General features: G+C 36.3%; 1 protein-coding gene across 1 annotated transcript in view; it reads right to left on the bottom strand.

Annotated features, from left to right (window-relative positions):
- PIK3C3 (phosphatidylinositol 3-kinase catalytic subunit type 3) overlaps positions 1-22,687 on the bottom strand; it is a 145,479-nt gene extending 122,792 nt beyond the window's left edge. The window contains exons 1-4 of the mRNA XM_060613717.2: positions 22,529-22,687; positions 18,850-19,038; positions 14,241-14,384; positions 6,800-6,929 (exon numbers count right to left, since the gene is read on the bottom strand). Coding sequence (XP_060469700.1) covers positions 6,800-6,929; positions 14,241-14,384; positions 18,850-19,038; positions 22,529-22,596 — 531 coding nt within the window. The 5' untranslated portion in view covers positions 22,597-22,687. The remainder of the gene's footprint in view (positions 1-6,799; positions 6,930-14,240; positions 14,385-18,849; positions 19,039-22,528) is intronic.
- Between the last annotated feature and the right edge of the window lie 1,288 nt (positions 22,688-23,975).

The raw sequence follows: 23,975 nt of genomic DNA, 5'->3' as shown, positions 1-23,975 counted from the left end.
ATTCAAGTAATGCTGCAACTGAAAAGTTAATGTCGAGAGAGAAAGTCCTTTTAAGATTTCCCCAAACTGAAATGACTTACAGAACTTTCTAGCTCCTTCAGGCTTAGCTCCTTTATGGCTCACTAAGAAATCAACAATCTCCTGAAGACTAATTTAATTTCCAAGGTACCTTAAAAAATGGTGTCCTGGGTAGCAGATACAAGTTACATGGTTACCAGAAAGATAATAATATGGTTACCAGCCCATTACAAATTAGTAAATTGGCACTCTAGACCAGTGCTATCCAACAGACCATTTGGCAATAATGGAAATATTCCATATCTGCACTGTTCAATAGCTGCTGGCCACATGTGGCAATTGAACACTTAGATACGTGATTATGGTAACAGAACAACTGAATTTTTAATCTTATTTAATTTTTATTAACTTAAATTGCTAGTTGTGAATTATGGCTATTATTTTAGACAGTACAGCTCTAGATTATAACTCTTTAAATTGATTGGCATGAGCCTATTCTCAAGATACTAACTGCTCCTGAATGAACTAAAAATATCCAGATCCTACTGCTATAGACCTGAAGTCTGGACCCTGGACCCAGAATGACTCCATGCAGACAATGTTAGGGTCAGCCTGAAACATCACCTCACTTTACCACAACTTCACTGTCACAATGCTCACCTATACACTCAACTTTCCCCAACCTATCTGTGTCACACAGACCACAAAGCATTTTTATCTAGTGGGTTACTTTCTCTTTGCCTCCTCTTAATCAAATTGACAGAAACTAAAGCACATTCCAAAGGCATCAAGCAGAGCTGCTAAAATGAAAAGGAGACAGTGGAGAGGCATGCTTTTGCACTAACCTTTCATGTCTAAAGACATGGATTCAAATATAAATCAAACACTGAAGCTTGGTAGTCACATCCAAAACCCCAGGTGGATATGCATCCTAGTCATAAAACTCTTACAATATGACAAGCTGAAAAACGCAGCAGATGGGAACAATGGGCAAATTTGCTCAAGTAAGGCCCACAATCATTAAAAGGCTGGGTCATGGACAATGAAAGTAGAATAAATGCTCCAGAAGTCTGGCCTTTGATTATTTTCACAAATCAATTCAAACAGAAAGATACTATACTTGTAAATATTAAATAGGAAAATGTAGAGCTGGGGTAGAAAAGATAATTAGGAAGAAATGGATGGGAGAGGAGTATATTTTAATGCATTCATTTCTCCCTATTCCCTGCTAAGTCTAAGAAATCCAACTTTTAAAAAATAAGAACCAAACTGAAGACTTCCAATTTGTTTCCTTTTCTCACAAGCATTTCCTCAAAGGAAAACTAGGCATGTTCACAAAATGATGTAAAACCACTAGAGAGGTTAATTCCACTAAACTCCCTCTGAAAGGGTTTGACTTTTAAAAATATTCAACCTAAAAATCAGGCTTTTAAACTTGTTATTCATATTGCAGTTATAATACAAACTTCATAGTTAAGCAAGCAATAAGTGAGAATAAAAATATTTAGTCCAGCTGGAGTTTGAGGTTCTTTGCTTAATAATTATCAAACACCATCTTTTCACAAGTCATTTAAGTAGTTCATCTTCATTTCACAGTCCTCTTGTCCCATTATCCCCAGGCAGCCAAGACTGAAGCACTTCTATAACCGAATAGACTTTCTTACACTGCATTTTGAAAACTGTCTCTGTGCTATTTATTTTGGCTCATGGGTACAATGCATGGTAACTATGCTTTGCTATTATTAAGATTTATGTGCACCTATCTACTCTGAGCCCAACTGCCTTCTCAACAATTAGAAACAATCATGGTAAATTCACTGGCTGGAAAATCAAAGTACAAGAAATAAACCATTCAGTTCGAACCATTTAAGTCTCTTCTACTGGAATACTTATTTATTTTCTTAAAATGGTAGTGTGAGAAATTTGAGTATTATATCTAAAATCTGTTCTTACTGTATACAAATGGAAACACAATCATACACATTTTTTCCCAGTTCTTAAAAATGTACTGTACCAAAGACAACTTCAAAGTGTTTTGTGGAAGAGAATGCCAATCTAACAGAACAAACTTTTTAATGTGGAACCAGAAAAATGAGAGGGGCAGGAGAATAAGGGGGAAAGAGAGCTACTGTGGCACAATTTTCAGAGCAAAAGAAATATGGAAGTATAATTTTAAGTTCAGGTATAACAAATACCAAAGTATACTGTCTCTGGTATGAGACAAGAGACACAGACTCAGGAAGCCAGCCTGAAAAAGGTGTAACTAAAGAAACAGGTACGAATCAAACAACAACAACAAAAATAAAATCTAAGAGCACAGCCATATCATGCATAATAGGCAGGTCGGAATAATACTTTTGGCATACAGATCACAGAAGGAATGACATGAACACAGCTCATTCACAACTGCAAATAGATGATCACATGTTTATTCTCTACTAAGGTGATAACTGTAAAATCCAGTTAGATAAACAATCCTGATCATTTGCTATTTCAGTATTCTTAGAATAACAGAGTATGAATAGCTGCTACACAGGACCTACATAGAAATCATCCATTCTAAACTTCTGATTTTACGGGCTCAAATTTTCTGTGAGTCAGTGGGATGGCCAAGTCTCTGACTCATACCACAGTGCTCTTCCCACTGAAAAGTGCTTCCAAGTGCCCAAGCTTCCAATTTCATCAAACCTAAGACATCATTTTTTAAAACATGTTCTTCCTCCACAGCAGGAGGCTTTGAAAAGGTTTTGAAATCTCAAACAGCATGACGAACTTCTATACAGAAAAGAATGAAACACATTAGCCAAAAGCGCCAAGAAAAAGAAAGAGCTTCCTTCAAAGAGGGAACAGTTCTTTCAACAATGCTACAAACACGATGTATTTTCCATGTAAGAAAAGTAATTACTGGTTTTAATAGTTTTTCTTTCGTGTTCTGGGGAACATGAGGTAACACTAAAGCAAGAAGTCACAGCATAGCAAGTTTTGAAGCTTCCATTCCACTCAGAAATAACAAGTACAATTCTATTAGGAGCAAAGAACTTTGAAAAGAGCTTATTTACAAATAGCCTCAGAAAGGCTGTAAGATGCTTATTCTCATTAATTTTTACACCCATTTTAAAGATTTAGAAATTAATGGATAAAAATTTATTTGAAAACTGTTAACCACTCTGGGAAATACAGACAACATTAAAATTTTAGTATCTCTTAAAAAAGTAGGACCAAACTTGCCATATTCTTCAATGTAAAGAATTTAGACAGTTAATGATTACTATCAATTACCAAACATGTTAAGAAAGCTTCTTCCCAATATCTTATTTTGCTCTGCATATGCTTAGTCGTCGTTTCCAGAGTTGCAACTGTGCACTAAGAACCAAAAGAATAAATGTGAGCCCATAAAACTCTTTAAGCGGTTATTGTTTCAATCATAAAAAAAGTTGATCACTATCAAGTCACATCTTTTTTTCCTACCATAAAATTCAAAATATAAAAATGAGAAATACTTAACATCGTGCTACCTTACAAATCCAGAGAAGTCCAGTTCAAACAAATTCCTATGCTGCATATACTGCTTTTTGAAAAATGGCATAGTCACCTGTTATAAAAATTATTTCTGAATCTTCCAACAAAAATAATTGGAGAAAAAAAATTAGGAACATATGGACAGAAACATAAATAATTCATTTAAAAGAGAACCAAAATGGATGTATTTCTTGACTCTCCTTGTTACCCCCTCAAATTTGGAATTTCATCCATAATATGCATCACATTGCTGTTCGCAAAAAACAAACAGAAAAAAATTTTAAGAGCTTTACTTCTTCCACACATGCTACCTTCCTCCTGCATTGGAGATTTAACTCTCTGTGACCCACATGCTATAAATGAGCTGATTCTGATAAAATTTCTATAACTGTTCCAGGTTTATAAAAGTCACAAAGTGTAGCATAAAGTCCATCACCAAGATAAACTCTTAAAAAGAAGGCTGATATATGAAAAGCTTGAGAACTTTTCTGTATCCCATGTAAAAATGCAAACAAAACCTCAGAATGAGTGGCTGAATTAGAAATTAAATTCTAATTATGGGGGAGGGAAGCTGACAACAGTAATTTGCTTAAAAAGCTTATGAGGAAACCATGACATACATCACTTTTCCATAAAAGAGCAATATAAAAATCACAGAATGAACTTGACAATGAAAATTTTATGTTGAAGAACAAAGCAAACCCAATGCAAGTACTTATTCTTGATAATTAATATTTCTTCCATATGTAGGTTGAGACAAGCTGTAAAATGCTTGGCATGAAAACTTTCTCCAGACACTAAAGAGTTATCCACACGAACAAGATTGCAAAGGAAATTTACATGTAAGAATTAAAAGAGAGTCTCTTAATAAAAGAATTGTAAAAGGATCTTTAAGCAGTATCTAGCATAGTGCTTTGTGAACAAACATTCATCACATAAGATATATTGTTGTGAGTTAAACACAGAATTGAACCTACCTTTTTTCCTAAATGAAAACACTACATTAAAACAATTTTTTGGCACAAAAACAGACAGATCAATGAAACAGAATAGAGAACCCAGAAATGGACTGACAGACGTATGGCCAACTCATCTTTGACACAGCAGGAAAGAATAGCCAATGGAATAAAGACATTCTCTTCAGCCAGTGGTGCTGGGAAAACTGGACAGTGACATGCAGAAGAATGAACCTGGACCACTTTCTTACACCATACGCAAAAATAAACTCAAAATGTATGAAAGACCTAAATTAAACAGGAAGCCATCAAAATCCTCGAGGAGAAAGCAGGCAAAAACCTCTTTGATCTTGGCCACAGCAACTTCTTACTCAACAAGTCTCCAGAGGCAAGGGAAATAAAAGCAAAAATGAACTATTGGGACCTCATCAAAATAAAAAGCTTCTGTACAGCGAAGGAAACAAACAGCAAAATGGAAAGACAACTGACGGAATGGGAGAAGATATTTGCAAATGACATATCAGATAAAGGGTTAGTATCCAAAATCTATAAAGAACTTATCAAACTCAACACCCAAAAAACAAATAATCCAGTGAAGAAATACGCAAAAGACATGAATAGACGCTTCTCCAAAGAAGACATCCAGATGGCCAACCGACACATGAAAAAATGATTGAATCACTCTCATCATCCGGGAAATACAAATCAAAACCACAATGAGAAACCACCTCACACCTGTCAGAATGGCTAACATTAACAACTGAGGCAACAACAGATGCTGGCGAGGATGTGGAGAAAGAGAATCTCTTTTGCATTGCTGGTGGGAATGCAAACTGGTGCAGCCACTCTGGAAAACAGTATGAAGGTTCCTCAAAAAATTAAAAGTAGAACTACCCTATGACCCAGCAATTGCACTATTAGGTATTTATCCAAGGGATACAGGTATGCTGTTTCGAAGGGGCATGTGCACCCCAATGTTTCTAGCAGCACTATCAACAATAGCCAAAGTATGGAAAGAGCCCAAATGCCCATAGATGGATGAATGGATAAAGAAGATGTGGTATATATATACAATGGAGTATTACTCGGCAATCAGAAAGAATGAAATCTTGCCATTTGCAACTGCATGCATGGAACTACAGGGTATTATGCTAAGCGAATTAGTCAGAGAAAGACAAATATCATATGACTTTACTCATATGAGGACTTTAAGACACAGAACAGATGAACACAAGGGAAGGGAAGCATAAATAATATAAAAACAGGGAAGGGGACAAGACATAAGAGATTCTTAAATATGGAGAACAAACAGAGGGTTACTGGAGGGGTTGTGGGAGGTGGGGGATGGGCTAAATGGGTAAGGGGCATTAAGGACTCTACTCCTGAAATCACTGTTGCACTATATGCTAACTAATTTGGATGTAAATTTAAAATAATAATAAATAAATAAAGCAATTTTTAAATTAAAAGGTAGTAATTCAGTCTGCTTACAAAAAAAAGAGACAGGGGAGGTGTGAGAGCCATTTAGACCGGCTAGTAATACAAGGAATCTTTACCTCCAAGCAAAGCAATGTAAGAATCTGCAGCATGTAACACCTGCATCTTTAAGACTATATCACCAAAAAAAAGTGGTTATCTTGAAAATATCACCAAAAGCTCCACAGTTTCAAATCTGACAGAATTCAAACACAAAGGGCTACGTATTATATAATTCAATTTTTTGAAACGTCCAGAATAGGAAAATCCACAGAAATAAAAAGTAGATCAGTAGTTGCCAGGAACCAAAGAGCAGAGGGAACGGGGATTGACCACTAATAGGTACAGTGCATGGTGACATATTTGATGAAAATGTTCTAAAATTAAATAGTAGTGTGACTACATATTCAACTTTTAGTGAATTTACTAAAAGCAACTCAACTATACATTCTCTAAGGGTGAATTTTATGGTATGTGAATTATTATTTCAATAATATTCTTATTAAAAATTAAAATAGGGGCACCTGGGTGGCTCAGTGAGTTAATCAAGAGTCAGTCAGATTCTTGATTTCAGCTCAGGTCATTGTTCCTGAGTTTGAGCTCCATGTCAGCTCTGCGCTGACAGTGCAGAACCTACTTGCGATCCTCTTTCCCTCTCTCTCTCCCCCTCCCCTACTTTCCCTCCATCCCTCTCATTCTCTCTCTCTCTCTCAAAATAAATAAACTTAAAAAAATTAAATTTAAATTAAAAAATAATCGGACAAGTCATAACGTCATTTGTACTATAGTAGACACATTCAGAGCTTTCCACCTGATCCAAATTTGTTTACCTTGGCAAGGCGGCTCATCTGATCTTCTGAGAGAGTACTGCTTGTTCTGCCAGGAGTTTTTGTGGGTTCTGATCCATCTGCTTCTACATTAGGCCAGACTTTCAAGTCGTGCATCCCTTGGCGAAACATGCTAGGCAAAAAGATAGTGTTCAGGGTAGAAGTAAATTAATGCAGTTCATTATAGGACATTTAGGTTCCTAAAACAGAGAGAATTCCACACAGGAAAATGCATGTCTGTCTTGCCAAGCCTGAAACCTCCAGTGGGTTATAAAGCAATTAACTAAGCAACTAAAATCCATGTTAACACTGTTTTTTTTACATGCCATTCTTTTCCCCTCCACACAGAACTATTACAGAAATCCTACAAGTCGAGTAGAAATAGAAAGTTCCGTAATGGACCACACTCACACTTCATCATTTCAGTGGAGATCTGAGAAATAATAGAGACCAAATTCCTATCAAATAAAAGAATGTCACATTTATAATAACTGAAACCAAATTTAAATGAATACATAACTCTCTACTTTAAGTGACAATTCAGCACAGTAGAAGGTGAAGTCAAAATGCTGGGATCTGAATCCCAGCAGTGCCATCAACTATTACCTACATGACCTTGGGTATATTACCCAACCTCTATGTCTCAGTTTTCTCATCTATAAAATAAGATTATAAAGAGTACCTGTATCTCAGAGTTGTTAGAAAAATTAAATAGATCAGTAGAAGTAAAAAGTACTTAGAACCATGCCTGCCACACAGGAAGTACTCAATAAATGTTAGCTATTATCATCCTTTCACTAGGTATCATGATTTCTCTCCTGTCTTCTTTTGCACAAGAGATAGGTCTAAAACAGAATACAAATGCAGATTCGTATAAGAAAAAAATCCCATGTCTATGAATCAAGAAATTTAACATACAGCCAAAATTCAATCTGAGGATGGTGAGATCCTGCTTTATAGTGAAAAACTATATATATGATTATTGATGGCCAAATTTCCTTCAAAAGCTACCAAGAAGACCTAGAGTAAAGGTTGAGCAAAGTCATAAAGGAGATTTAGACAACTGTTTTTTAAATATGCTACTATTAAGTGTCTGAGTGTTTTTTCATGGAAGGATTAGAGATATCCTTCTGTTAGTGTGTTCTCTTTTTTCTTAACTGTTGTTGTTGTTGTTTTTTAAACAAGACCTTTCAAACAATATAAAGTCTATCAAAGAGCATCCTCCCAAAGCTCAAAGAGCAAGCTGATGACTGCAATGGAAAAAAATAAGACTGGAAGTGAGTAGGCAAGTCCAAAGCATTTTGTACACTCTCACATTTAATAACTTTTTTAAAAATAAAGTACATTATGGGGTGCCTGGGTGGCTTCAGTCGGTTAAGCGTCGGACTTTGGCTCAGGTCATGATCTCATGGTTCATGAGTTCAAACCTCGAGTCAGGCTCTGTGCTGACAGCTCAGAACCTGGAGCCTGCTTCAGATTCTGTGTCTCCCTCTCTCTCTGCCCCTCCCCCACTCATGCTCTGTCTCTCAAAAATTAATAAACGTTAAAAAAAATTTTAATAAAGTACATTACATATATTGATACAGCATTTTTCCATCTTTAAAAACATTATACTTAACTATAAAAGGCTTACATAAAATTTTTAAGCCATTTATTATCATGTTCTGACTAATGGAAAATTTCTTCACAGATTTTTCCCAGATAATAAAGAGGATTTTCACTGATTCTGTAATGTATATAAGCAATGATGCCATGAACAATGAGAATGGAATGATAAACGATAGCTACAAGCTCATGAGCACAGTTAAGACTAAGGTATAACCATACTTGTTACAAGGTGTTTAAGGCTGGCAATAAACAGGTGGCACCCAGCAACCATGCAAAAGCTTACCTTAGAGGCCCCCCAGAAATGCACTGATTAGTTGTAAAGAATAAAAATTCTCAAGATTTATCTACCATATTAAAGATCAAAAAGTTATATTACAAAGAAAGCACATATGCCAGCCTTTTATAAAGTTCACTTTCTTTCAAATCAGGTATAGATTCAATATCAAGCAGACCTGCTTAGTCTCTAAGAAACTGGGTACAGTGAAGCAATAATGCCACTTTAAATGAATATCCTTACATGTACCTTGAGAAACAGCAAAAGGCCTGCCTTCCTTCTCTCTACCTCTGTATCCCCCAGTGAATACTGTGACTGGCTGAATGTAACTAAATCAAAAATAAGTACATTTGGCAGGAAGTCAGTTTACTAAATGATTTAGGTGCCTTGGGATGAATCTGGAGAGAAGATTTAAGGATACGGGACGTGGAGGGAAGGGGTGATGCCAAGTGACTCAAATGATCAAGTGAACATATTACTTTCTTTTGACACTAATGGAACCTTTGCAGAGAGTTACACAGCCTCCAGGTGGCAAGCCAAAAGATGCTCAGAGCATCATGTCCACTTGGGAAATTAAGCCAAACAGGCAAGACAAAAGACACAGCATAGCAGGATCTCCTTCGGACTCCAGCGGAGGCCCCAGCAACAGCTGCTGCTGACGTTCCAGCTCCCAGTGCCAAGCCACTATCGCAGCCACTGCCCTGACTTTCAAATTCACATGTGGAAAAACATCTGCACGAGAAATCTGCAGCCTGCTTATGGTTCTCTGCCAATTCAATCTAATGATCAATCCGTTTTTTAGCTACTTAGAAATCTCACCAGCTAAACTTTCAAAATGAGGACAATTAGTCATTCTAGCTGTATCTTAAGAGATGAGTCTTTCAATTATTAATTATACTATTCTCCAAGAAGCACTGCTTCACACAGACTCAAGTAAACAAAACAGACATTAGCAAATACCAAGAGTTGACAGTCACAAGGTTCCCAATATTGTAAGACAACTATCACATGCTTTGAAGACCACTTCTTAAAAACTAAGTCCATACCAGCCCTACTTAGGGGAAAAGGTGAGGAGCAACTGGGGTTATGTAATGGTTCAAGAAGCATCTGAAGAAACTACAGTCTAAAGCAGTTTCCTTAAATCACAAAAACCGTGGTGACACGTGACATGATTTTTAACGGTAGGAAGGAAAAGAAAAAAAAAAAAAAAACTTCAGCAGCTTCCTGCTGAGGCCACCCAAAAGATGGATGCCACTCTCTCTGCCAAAATGTCAGCACCAGCATGCAGAGAAGCAGCTGTGACCCCGCAGTACCAGCGGAGGTGTGTACCCTGCCACAACACCTGAACATCCTGAGCAGTCACACACAAAGCTGCACACAGTCTAGTACCGTGCCAGCAGACACCTGGGCTTACATGCAGCACAACCCAGTTCATCTCAAGGAAAGGCCCCAGGACACACAGAGAAAAAGGACTTATTTCAATTTCATAAAGTTTCTTATGCTTCCTTTTTCTGAGGTGAAGGTCGGGATAAATGTCAACCTAGAGGGAACAGGAGTAGATGATCCACCTTTTCTTCATTCCTTCCCCACTGTTCAAAGTATCAGAGAAACCTCTATTGAAATCTGATGTTATCATTTGGCTAACTGACATACAACCACATAGGAGCTATGTGTTTTGTTTTTGTTTTGGTTTTGGTTTTAAAAGTGAGCTAATTCAGATAATCAAGTACAGAGATACTCAGTACAGAGATAAGGCAGGAATTCAGAAAGTAATAAGTCAACCAGTCCTATTTGAGAAACCCTGCTCTAAGAGAGGGAGGTGCACAGAGTCAGTACCAAACTCCAACACGTTTTATTTTCACCTGACACCTCATGTGTTCAGGACATGGACGGGCAGCATGACCTAATGTCCAGTTAAGAGTTACGAAAAAACAGAGGACTCTCCAAGATTCAAAGTCTTAATTTACTTAATATCAGGAAAACGAATTGAAGTTGAACTCCCACCTATTGCTACCACTACCTTCATGGAAATATTTGGGGTTTAATTACTTCTTAAAGTACAACAAATACTACTGACTTATGTTTCAGGCACATTTCCATCATGGTTTGGATGGGAGGCAAAGGAATGCTTCCTTTACTGGGGTTCACACAGAAATAAAAATCAAGCGGGCAACAGGATGAAAGAAAGAAACTTTGAAAACAACTGCTGGCATAAGTTCTACAAGTCGACTATTATAAAAAGGTTAATGCAGCATTTCCCAAAATGTTGATCCATAGGCCACAGCATCGCTTGGGATCCTGCTTACTAAAAACGCCGAATCTTGGGCCCCATGACACCCTCACTAAATTAATGAGAACACAGGAAGATGACTGTTTAGTGAGCTTACCAGATGCTTCTTATTCATAGGTTGATCACTACCGACTTCATGTACTTTTCAAAAACTTGCCAAAAGTCAAGTAAAACTGGGTCACAAATGTTAATTTGAGAAAGAAAGAGTTTGTTTGGCTTTAGGCAGTTCATTTTACTGCACTTCTGTGGAAATTTCGGTTGTCTCATACTTACTGTCTAGTCCAATTGTCTCCTGAAACTATATCCTAAGGTCATCTAAATGCAGAGGTGTGCTTTTATGACAAAACCTCCAGCTGATTTTCCAAAAGGGAAACCACTTATAAAGAGGTCAAGAGGAAAAACCAAGAGGTGTATCTGTTGTTTCTCAAGAACATTTAACCACTAACTACACAGCAAAAGTAATAAACTGTTGTGCACTTTTTTACTGTGTGGTAAACCCCACCCTAGTAGAGAACAGCAAAAAGGAACAGACACTCTGGAAAAGGAACAATACTGACTTAGTGACATGTCCATTCTAATGTAACATGCTATTTTAACCAAATTATATGTCATGTGTCAGACTATGTCTAAATTTGTTCTTTCATGAATTTCAGTAATAAATATCTCTTTAATAATTACAACAAACAAAAATACCTTCACATTATTAAGCAACCAAAGTATTCTAAATGAAATTACATCTAGATTTTGTTCATGAGTTGAAGGCTTTCTGACACACCCTATCCCTGGATGGCAAAATTCAATATTACAAAGGTGTCAATTTTCTCCTTTAATTAACATATCTAATTCAATACAATTTCTTCCTAACAAAATAACAGTGAGCTTTTTTTATTTGAAGAAATAATAAAAAATTTATCTAACAAACAGAATATCCAGAGAAATTATAAAAAGGCAAATAAGGAAAATGCTCCCCATCTAATATTAAAACATTTTATAATAGTATTCAAGACTAACAGAATAGTTCAGAAATAATGTTGAAGCTAATATTTACTGAACACTTATTAAGTTAATTATGTGTCTTCAGTAATTTATCATCATAAACTACTCTATAAGATAAATATTGTTATATCATTTTAGAGATGAGGAAACTGAGGCAGCAGGATATTAGATAACTTGCCCAAGGGTACAAAGATAATAAACAAATGAGCCAGGATTTGAACCCAGATAATCTGGTTCCCCATGCTGCATCCCTAACCACCACCGTATGAATATACTACACTGTTTCTCTTAGACTTCAATATGTGATGAATTGAATATATAAGGGTACCATTTCAAAATATTTGGAAACAAAGGCCAATTTAATAAATAGTGTTAAGACAAATAAGTAGCCATTTGTCAGTCTTCTGGTTTTTTTTAAGTTGATTCTCAATAAATCACTCCTTTCAGAAAGTGATTTTAGATGAATCAAAGACTTAAATAAGAATAAAAATCATAAAAGGAAATCTCTTTTAAAATTAGAAAAGGACTTTCTAAAACAATTCACAGCCCATAAAAATAAAAGCTGATCAACATGATAATTTAAGGTCCATGAACAGCAAGCAAACAAATAAATATATACTAATTCAAAAAAAGTCGAACAGGAAACACAGTATTTGTAACATGTGACATGCAAATGGCTAATTTCATTAATCTACAAATAACACCTATACATTAGTAAGAAAACTGACAACTCAAAAGGAAGCAGAATTTTATGGCATGTGAATTATATTTCACTTTTTGAAAAAATAGGTGGACATCAAAAAGCAATTCACAGAAACATACACAAACAGTAAACAAACATATCAAAATATGACCATCTTCGTTTAAATTTAATGATGTGCAAGTTAATTCAGGCAATAACATTATCCAACTTTAAAATCAACACAAATTAATAAGTCTGATAATACCTAGATTAAGTTCTCTACCTATTTTGCACTGAAAAGAAGTAGGGTTTCAGAGATTCCAGTTCGGGGGTGAGAAACTGCCCAATTAGCCTGAACTAGTGTGTCAACCAGACAGCAAAGAAGGTACGAATGACTACTGGAGTACTGTCACAGAACCAGGGAGGGGATAAGCTTGAAGGAACTATTACTGACCAAAAATGGGAGTGTTTGAACACTGTGAAGACTAAAGACAAATTAATTAAAACATTTCAAAAGTGTTTAAGACTAAAAGTTAATGACAAAACTTAAAAACAAAAAGGAAAAAAAAAACCTCCATCATCAAATAGACAAGTTATCAGAACACCAACTCATTCTTAAAATTGGTAAAGAAGAGGGGCGCCTGGGTGGCTCAGTCGGTTGAGCGTCCGACTTCAGCTCAGGTCACGATCTCACGGTTCGTGAGTTCGAGCCCCGCGTCAGGATCTGGGCTGATGGTTCAGAGCCTGGAGCCTGCTTCCGATTCTGTGTCTCCCTCTCTCTCTGCCCCTCCCCCATTCATGCTGTGTCTCTCTCTGTCTCAAAAATAAATAAACATTAAAAAAAAAAATTAAAAAAAAAATTGGTAAAGAAGAAAAAAGTGAACATTCATCTGCCTTTCCTATATAAACAGTGTACCGAGGTAACTCAATACCTGATGAAAGACCACGTTCTTTAGAGGAAAACCCCAATTAATATACACAGAAAAGAATAATAGAATATCACCAATTCTCTAAAGATAGTGATCCTTCTGTTCCAGGAGAAAAAAGAGGGAGAAAAAATACCTTTCAGGATTATGCTTTTGTTGTTGTTGTTGTTGTTGTTGTTGTTGTTATTGTTTTACAACAAACTTCTATTATCTGTAAATTTTTAAAAACTGAGTTGACACCTTTTCAATGATATAGTCACAGTGATATAATCACTATCATTATTAGCAATGCTTTTTAACTCTGCTTATTGCCCTGTCACTACTTTGAGAAAGCAAAAAAAATGCTTTAACAATGCAATTACAGTATACACCAAAGAGCCTCTTTTTCTAGCAAGATTCAAATTTCTAATGACTATTTTCAAATAGAAATCATATTACCAATCACTAACTGTACAGTAACTGAAGTTGTGTGTCTTAATTAATCTACCTGCATATCCCATAGGAAATTTGTGTCAAATTCAGTCTCAAGAATAAAGGAATCATGTATACCAAATATGTTTTTGCTTCCTAGGACACAGAGCACCAGAGTAGGTATAAACTATTAAAGCTCTCCCAAAAAGAAAAGCTCTCCCAATATTCCTAAAAGATCAGAAGAAAAGAATGCTTACCCATATTTTCCAAAGAGCGAAACCGTTGTTCCTCCCACAGGCACTGCCTTCCCTGGTCCATACACATCCCATATAGTGAGGGCCACTTGGGCATTCCTGGGCAGGTCTGGGTATTTTACAGGCAGTTTTAGCCATTCATTCCAGCTATAGAAATAAAGTCAACATAAACATAAAGCTAAGGAAATAAACTGTGTGTGTGTGTGTGTGTGTGTGTGTGTGTGTGTAAACTTCCTTTTAAATTAACAAACCATACTTTTGTATGATTTGTCCAGAGAAAATGTTCCAAAAGATTAGGTTGGTACTACAAAAAATGTGACACTTACCTCGATTCTGATGGAGGCAACTTCAATTTTAAATACAGAACACGTGAAAAAAAAAAATAATGAAAAGCCAAGCTCATGAAAATTTACACTGGTATTCTTTAATCAAGAAATTCACATAATATCACTAAGACACAGGAAAGTGATAATGGCTAATAAAAATCTGGTAAAACACAAGCATGTTAGATCCAAACTTGTTTTGAATGTAAGTATGATTATCTATAAGCATTTTCCAGAACACAGTTTTTATATTATAAAGAGAAAAAAAAGAATTATTCAAAATGCTGCTGAGGATAGTATGGTCCTATATTATACAAGAGTACCTCAACAAAGGAGAAAAAAACAACCAAAACCTTAAAGAGGTCAAAGTAGACTATCTACTACCACCCTAACATGAAGAAGTTACCAGACTGCTCTGGACAAACATATGACAATTTTTTACATATTTTTCTGTTCCTCAAGTTATTTCATCAATACTGATAATGCAAAGCTATCAGGTGTCACGTTTTTAAAGCATACCTGTATATATGATTTCACTAAAGAATGTTCATGCTTAATAATTTAGTAATGATAACACAGCTCTTTTTTTTATTTCTATTTATCCCTGCAAATTTTCTTCTGCATTCAAACTTCATACTGAATCTATTTGACAATTTCAACTCCCTTAAACAACAGATGGCTTTTAAAATCCCAAAAGAAAATTATGCAAACAATACACAAACTAACACCCAGAAGACACACAGAACTGTTTCTCTCTGTTTACTCAAAATTATTCTGTTTACTCAAAATTATTATCAAAGGGGCATATCCCAGTCTAGGTCAAATACATCTGCATCAGTAAGAAATTGAACAGAATTTTCAAAAACTTAAAGGATAAATCATTTATGCCCACCATATAAATTCAAGGACCTACAGGAAAATTAGACATGACTACCAATTTAAAGGAGAATCAAAAGTTATTAAATCCTTTTCTTCTATGAAGAACTTAAAAAAATAAATCATCTCTCAAAAAAGCCTTTCTCAAGCCATTCTTCACTAGATAAACTTCAGGAACTAAATGAATTTATTTAATTACTGTACACAAGGTGGGTCTGACTGAAAGGGTAAATACTAAGCAGTATCATCTTGTGCCAAGGAAAAAAACCACAAAAATTAACTAATACAGGCTAAAAACAGAAAAATCAACAACAATATCCAAAATGAATTATGGAAATTCTCACTTCTATATTCTGTCCTTTGACTAAAAAACAGTATCTATGACCACGCAATCATCTGCCTCAAACTTGTCATCTAAAAACACACCCCCACACCTTTTTAAAATCAAATTAACTATACTGTAACCTGTTTTATATACTGGACTGCTGCAGAAGAATTCTTTTGAAGAAAATCAATCTGCAGATATAATATTATTTCAAAACTCTAGATTTTCCAGAAATTATGGAAAGATCTGATCAGATATCAAAAAGATATAAATTCTGAACCCCATTTTGTTCTCTCCCTCTCAGCACATCATGCCTTCCACACACCCCAACCCTCACTGAGCTAGAGACTAAATCTAGTTGGCAACTTTCAAAACATTTCAATATTCTGAAGCCTGATTCTGCATGGCTGGATTCTCACCACCCCACATACAACTGTACTAACCTTCTTGTCTGACCAGTGCACTCCTAAATCCTACTTTTGTCATTTCTTAATTATATTAGATTATCAGTCTATGTTTCTCTCTCTAAAGTCATGTTATATCCTTTATGGGACAGGAGAGAATATAAATTTAAAAAAAATAAGATTTAAACCACTTGCGTACAGAATAATATTTACATATAAAACATGGAAATCTGCAATATTCCATACAAATGACAACTCTATTTAAATGTAACTAAAGTACAAGATTCCCCACTATGGACAGGATAGAATAGGAGAAGACAGAATAGACTTGGGTAAATTTTGGATAAATCCTTACTATTTGAACTCTCACAACTCACTATCAGAATCTCAAAAATCAGACTCAGATCATTAGGAATCTCAACTATCCAAAAATATGGTCTAAACTAAGGAAATGCAAATTTTTACATTGTAAGAGATCCTTTTACAGTATAATTTATTTTTCCTAAGTTTACACTATTTCTTTTTTAAGTGTATAGAAGGTGACTGTGAAAAGTTTGCCCTCAAGCATTTTAGGAGGGCAATTTTTGGTTTGATAAACTAAAAAATTCACCTCTTAAATACCAAAGAACAGGGTGTACAAAATCTACAAATGTCTTCCCCCTGAGCCAAAAGAATATATTTAAAAGAAACAAATAAACCAAACAAAAAGCCTACCCTCATATAACCCAACATGAGGTATTTTCTCACCCTATCTCCTACACAGATGTGTTGAACCTTTCAATTAAAAGAAGCCACTTTAATTATTCTGCAGTACTTACTTGTGTAGTAAGCACTTACTTGTGTATTCACAATTTTAAAAATATAAAAAAAATTCAAACTTCAGGACAGCGAATATGGCAGTCTTTATATCTTTCAACAATACATAACACATAACAAATGAAGAAAGGAGTTGGCAAATGGGAAGAGAAAAGACTTGAATCTCCCTGTAACTGGGAATATGCTTTTTCTCTAATTTTCTTTATTGCCAAGGCATGAAGCAAAACCACTATACAATTTCCCTCACCAAGAAAAGTGGAACTCACCATAAATGTTGATGGTCTAAACCTAATTTGTAGTTTTAAAGTCTTTTTTGAAGCTATAAGCCACCTCAAAAAATCTAATAAAAGCTTTGAGCTCTGTCCTTGTAAAAATGCACAAGATACAAAATTCTGCATACAATTTCAGGTTTTTGCACATTTCCTGATTCCAGTTGAAAAACCTGATATAATTAAGGAATCCTGATCCATTGCTCTAGATGTAATTATGTATTATAATTATGTACTGCAGTTTTGTTTAACAAAAGAAATACACAAAGGGATGCCTGGGTGGCTCAGTCAGTTAAGCATCGGACTCTTGATTTCAGTTCAGGTCATGATCTCAGTGAGATCGAGCCCTGAGTCGGGGTCCAGGTTAGGCGTGGAGCCTGCTCAAGATTCTCCATCTCCCTCAGTCCTTCCCCCTGCATGTACATATTCTCTCTCAAAAAAAAACAAAAACAAAAACAAAAAACAAATACACAGAAACACAGTTAGAATAAAATATTTGGAATATGCTTTAAAATAACTGGATATAGATGAAACATGATTGGCTTTGATTTAGTAATTATCAAAGCTAGGTGATAGAGTCTTGGAAGTTCATTGTATTATTCTCTCTACATTTGCAGGTTTGAAATTTTCCAAAATAACAAGTATATACATATATATATACTTGAGTGTGTTTGTGTGTGTTTATAGCTATCCACAAAAGGACTACTAAAGAAATTACACTATTAAAATAGTCGGTTTCAACGAAGCCAGATCACTAGAGCTCAGACTTCTGCTCTCTGAAAAAACCCTTCTCAACCTACTAGACCACACTTGGTAAACACAGGGCTGTACCCTCGACCTGGTAGTCCATTTCGTCACACCTTTTCTTCATTAACACTGTGGGCATAAGCTTCTTCCTTAAGAGGCACATAACCTGTGAATCCTGCAGAGAGCCTACCAGGGTGCTGAATAACCCTCATGGGTAGAGCAACAAAACTGCACCACATAATCTATCAAATAAGAGGAGACAAGAGTTTGATTTCAGGACCCACAACAGTGTTCTGGAAAAACAGGAACTTCACGTTCACTAGATTTACCTTGCAACCCAACAATGGTCTGCTAATGTACCATGCTCAATAAACCATGAACTTTTTTTTAAGTTAGCTTCATATTTAAAATAATAATAAAAATCTGATCCGAACAGATCTCTCTCTCTGAAAATCTGAGCTACAAACATCAGGTTGGACATTTTAGACAATCCAGAAGTGTTCACGTGTTCAGGGCGTAGAGTGGTAGAAAATTTAAAGATGTTACACATGTATTTTTGGTTTGGCTCATTTTGTGAATCAGTCAAGTACTTATAAAAATACACCAATATATTGAATACAAACACAAATTCACTTCTACCTAAATTGCGCTTACAATATTACTATATATAATATTTTATTCCATCTGAGGAGGCTACTGCTTTAAACTATTAGATCAATGCTTACAGGTATTAGGTACAAATTTTTTTTTTTTTTTAATTTCCTCTTTAATCCCTACCAAATCATTCTTGCCACATTTATAAAGAAATAGAAGAATAGTCTGGAACCCACCATATGCAAGACAACAACTTACTTCCATCTTGTACTAAATGCTTTGTAGGATGTTCTCACTGGCAAGGCCAGAGGCTTCCCTTCTGCAAAAACTTGACAAGTAACATAAAGATCTGAGCATGTCTCCTGGTACAGCCCTGAAAACTTCAACATTGGGTCTTCTAGAACGGCTTTATAACTCTTTTGTTCTCTCTTCCCTTCCAAACTTCCTCTGAAAGTATAAGAATAATAATGTTTATAGACATTTTTAAACATATACACAACATACACCAAAAATAGTTTATGTTTGTATCATGGTAATCTTACCTCAACATTTTCCTGTATATAAAATTAAAGCCACTTTTACATCTCATAAAGGTCTCTTAAAATCCCAACATACCTAAAATCATTCTAATCTTCATCAACATATTTCTCTATTTTACGCTTTTACTTAATTTTATATTCTGTCATCATCTCTTGATCTACCTTCTAGACATCACCAGCTTTCCAGGCCTTAGTTTCACTTAATTTCAAGCTGAGAACTTGTTCATGTATTCATTCAACAAACATTCACTGTGCTGGGCACAGACGTCCAAAAATGAAAGATGAGATAAATAATAAATAAAGTCTTTGCTTCCACTTACTTGTAACTGTATATTCTTTTATTACTCTTTTACTTTTTGTTACTATGTATTATTATTTATATATGTTTATATATATTATTATATATATTATCATTATATATATAATGTAACTCATAATATTATCTGATCACATTAAATTAAAAAACACAGTTAGAAATCATAAAAGAGGGGCGCCTGGGTGGCTCAGTTAAGCGTCCGACTTCAGCTCAGGTCATAACCTCACGGTCTGTGAGTTAGAGCCTCAAGTCAGGTTCTATGCCAACGATTCAGAGCCTGGAGCCTGCTTCGGATTTTGTGTCTCCCTCTCTCTCCGCCCCTTCCCTGCTTGCATTCTCTCTCTCTCAAAATATAAAATAAATCTATTTTATTTTAAAATAAAATAAAAACGGGGCGCCTCGGTGGCTCAGACGGTTGAGCATCCAACTTCAACTCAGGTCATGATCTCGTGGTTCATGAGTTCGAGCCCCACGTCGGGCTCTGTGTTGACAGCGTGGAGCCTGGAGCCTGCCTCAGATTCTGTATCTCCCTCTATCTGTCCCTCCACCGCTCATGCTCTGTCTCTCGCATTTTCTCAAAAATAAATAAACGTTAAAAAAAATTTTTTTAATAAAATAAAAACAAAAAAAATTTTTTTTAAAAAGAAGTCATAAAAGATACGTACAGACATTAAAAAAGAGGTGGGAACATTGCTTGGACAAGATTATGTCAAATATTGTGCCTGGAATTTTATAAACTTTATTACTTTTCACTCTTTTCTCATTTTATAAATAATGAAGCAGAGACTCAGAAATCAAGCTTATTGTTCACAAAGTAACAGAGCTGAGAATAGAAACAAGGGCAGAAGAGGCCAAAGCCAGCCAATGTCCTTCCTACTGCAGAAAGATAACTCAAAGAGTCTCTGGAACACCTAACCTTGCTTGGGAGCAAGAGCTTAGTATCCCAGACAGATGTCTGAAATGAGCCTGAACAATATATGGAGATGAGAACCAAAAAGTAAGGAGTCATCCCAGAAGAACAGATAACCATATACAGAGGCAAAGAGGCAAGACAGTAGGTTTAGGGAACTACAAGTTGTTTGGTATAGCTAAAGCATGAAGCTCATGTGGCAAAGAAGCTAGAGATGAGAATGAAAAGCAGGTATAAAATGAAGCTAGGTAGATACCATATTCAGCACAGTGCCTGACACAAAGTGAACGTTCAAAAATCTGTTAAATGAATGATCTGAAGTGACAGTAATGCAATCAGATTTATACTTTTGGCAGCAGTATAAGAACATAATGGAGAGGAGAGACTGAAGTGTGGATCAAGGATATGAAGCTGGTAGATTCAAGACAATTTGTGAATGATTAAACACAGAAGGTAAGAGAGGGGTGTGTGCAGAGCTCCAAAGTTTTGTCTTAACCAACCTGCTGAATGATGCCAACAATCATGAAAATAAGAGAGACAACATGGGAAGATTAGAGTTAGAGGGGTAGGCTAATGATGTGCCAGTTTCAGACAGCTGCTTTTAAAGTGCTTTGGCACATCCAAAGTGACTATGTCTCTCAGGCAGTTTGATTTCCAATTACAGCGCTAAGAAAAGAGACATCAAAGTGTAACTTGTTATTAAAACTGTAGCAATTAAACTAAAGAACAAACTGAACAAACTGAACTGGAGAAACAAACTGAAGGGGAGAACAAGCCGAATTAAAGAATTCACTATTCTCTGATTATATGATTCTAAGTTGCTACTTCCTGTGCCCCAATAACCAACAATGGCAGTCACAGAAGCTGAAAGACAGTTCGTACTGAATTTTGTCAAACTTCTAATTTATTTATTGTTGCCTCAAAATACCAAGTGTGTAACTGTTAATAACAGCTCAGGGTTTTTTTGTGTTTGTTTTGTTTTGTTTCACTTTTCTTCTTTCCTTCTAATATTCAAAAGTTTCAAAAAATTCATTCATATGTCCAAGAAATACTGAGAGGTAGGAGACTGAAGGAAAGCCCTTTACCAAATAATAACAATGCAGTCCTGTATAAACAACTAGTGCCACATGCTGTAGAAATTTCCTGAAATGGGTGTGTAAATGATTTTACAAAAGTATAGTTTGGTTGTTGAATTATTATTTTTACTACCACCACAAGATGGATAGTAAAAGATCTGTCAGAGTCTGAAATAAGTAACTTCTGAAAATAAAAGGAAACAGTCCTTCAAAGGTGCATCTGACAGCTGGGAAAACGTACTCACTGCCTGTATGCAGCCCTTTGCCAGAGGCACATTAGACGAATACTGACTAAACATATTATGAATGATGATATGATTCATAATTTATGATAGCTTTCACATATGAAAATACTTCTATAAGACTGCCCTAAAATGGACATAATTTCCAACTCAGTCCCACCAGTTCCCAGTCTCCGTTCCAGTAATCTCATCTCAAGCTGTCATGCCCTTGGCCTTTACTTCAACTGTGATGCCCCAAGATTTTCCTACAAGGCTCTTTTCTCATATCTTCTGGTCCCTTTGCAACTGCCACTGTCACCTCCGAATGACTCCCAACTTTCCTGGCTAAATAATGCCACACGGTCCAAAGATTCAATCTAAGCCGCTATCACCTCCTGTGCTTCTAGTACTCTATCCATGTGCTCATCTTACTCTCAACTACCAGGTCGTTGCCTGTGTCTACCTCTCCATAATTTCTTTAGTCTCCCTTCCACCTGCCAGCCCCGTTCTAAAGACCTTCCAACTACTACCAGCGAGAGGACGACTTAACTGAGACTTGATCCCTTCATCTGTAAAATGTAAAAAACCCTCAAAAGGTTGCTGTCAACAGCAAGATGCTTCAAACAAAGTAAAACATCGTGGGACTTGAGAGCAGACTCCTACCGCTACCCTTCTCCCAGAGACCTAGTCTTCAATCTTTCTTTGACATCGCCCCTCTCCAAGCTCCGGTTCTCCTCCGCTTCCCTGGCTGCAGCCCTCCCTGCCGCCCCAGGCAGGCCTTTAGGCTAATAACCATCTTCTCCCCCCAACCCACAGGCCCCTGCCTCAGCGTCCCCAAGCCCCAGCAATCCCAGTCACTCTCCCGATTCTCTTACATCTTAAGCTGCACGTTGATGTCCAGGTCGCAACTGTAGATGTAGTGAAACTTCTCCGCTTCTCCCATGGCACCCGCAGCAAAGGCAGCACCAACCTCTAGTAACAAGGCGCTGGAAAAACACCGGGACCGAGCAAGCTAAGCCCTACAACACAGGCGCTTCCGGTTCCGCCTCTCACGCCCGCTGCTACCAATCCCCGTCCGGAGCGCGACCCGACGCAGCGGAACTCCCCGCCCAACTTTTCCTTCTGCGCAAGTGCAAAAGTAGCTCACCATATTGCTTAAGGGTAAGTGGGACCCCGGAAACAACCTATATGGTTACATTCCAGGCTTCCTGTGTTTTTCCTGTTTGAAGAACCTTTTTTTCCCCCGTAAGAAAAGAAGCTGGCTTTTGCGCTTGAGCTCCATCTAAAATCAAAACAAAATTCGATTCAAAAAGAATGGTAACAGTCTTCGCTCGCTGTAGGCTAAACAAGGAGCAATTACAAGAATTAGAATTTTGGCAAGTTCAATTTCCAGTGGCGTTTCCAAAAATTGTGAATTTAATCCCTAATTTCCTATCTCAAACAAAGATTTTCTCTTTGTGCTATATTTCCTCTGTGGGCTCTCCTTTGTGGAGAAAGGACCAAACAAAGAACAAAGAAACCTGGGTTCCAGTTTGGCACTACCGATATTTATGTTACTTTGGGCAAATCACTTGGTACTTGTTTGCAATGGTAATTTTCACACTCAATTTGGATTTCAAGACAACCCTAGTTAGAACGTGGAAACATCCAGTAACAATCTAGAACTAAGTTTCCTGAACCCTATGAACTCCTACAATGCATATTTTTTATAATATTTAGTATTACTTAAACTTGTAATTTTTATTTTCAACTAGATTCAAAACTCCTGGAAGACAAGAATAGTGTGCATTTACTTCAGTATCTGCCTCCACTAATGCTCAATACACTGCCGAGTTCAATAATTCCTATTTATTATTATCGGCTATAATAAATAAAAGTTTCCATTTTGTATATGTTTATTTTTAGGTGCCACATTGCAATAGGAACATGGGTAGACTTTGTATAAATTACAGTAATTAGGGGAAAAGTAGGTTTCACAGAAGAGTTAGAAGGAGTGTAGCTGTTAAGCTAGAAGAGCAAAACATGGCTTATGCACTATGTTTTGGTCAAAGTACGTTCTCAAAAACATTTGTGAAAGCAAGGCTAAGGAAAAAAAAAATGATAGTTATCCTCCTGTAACTTAAAGTTCCCAAAAAAGAGAAGAGAATTGAGTTGTTCTTAAGTGTAACTACTACCAATGGTTGGAACTTACAGGAAATGTAATATCAGGAAACAATAAAAATTAAACTTTCTAAACCTCAGAGCTGTCCAACAGTAAAACAAATACTTACACGTGCCCCATGGGATAATTCCAGCAATGGTTGTGAAGTTTGATGTGAAACA

Source organism: Panthera onca, chromosome D3 (genome assembly GCF_046562875.1).
Source record: "Panthera onca isolate mPanOnc1 chromosome D3, mPanOnc1 haplotype 2, whole genome shotgun sequence".
NCBI lineage: Eukaryota > Metazoa > Chordata > Mammalia > Carnivora > Felidae > Panthera > Panthera onca.
Note: the sequence above shows the minus strand (reverse complement) of the source record. Positions and strands in the feature narration are given on the sequence as shown.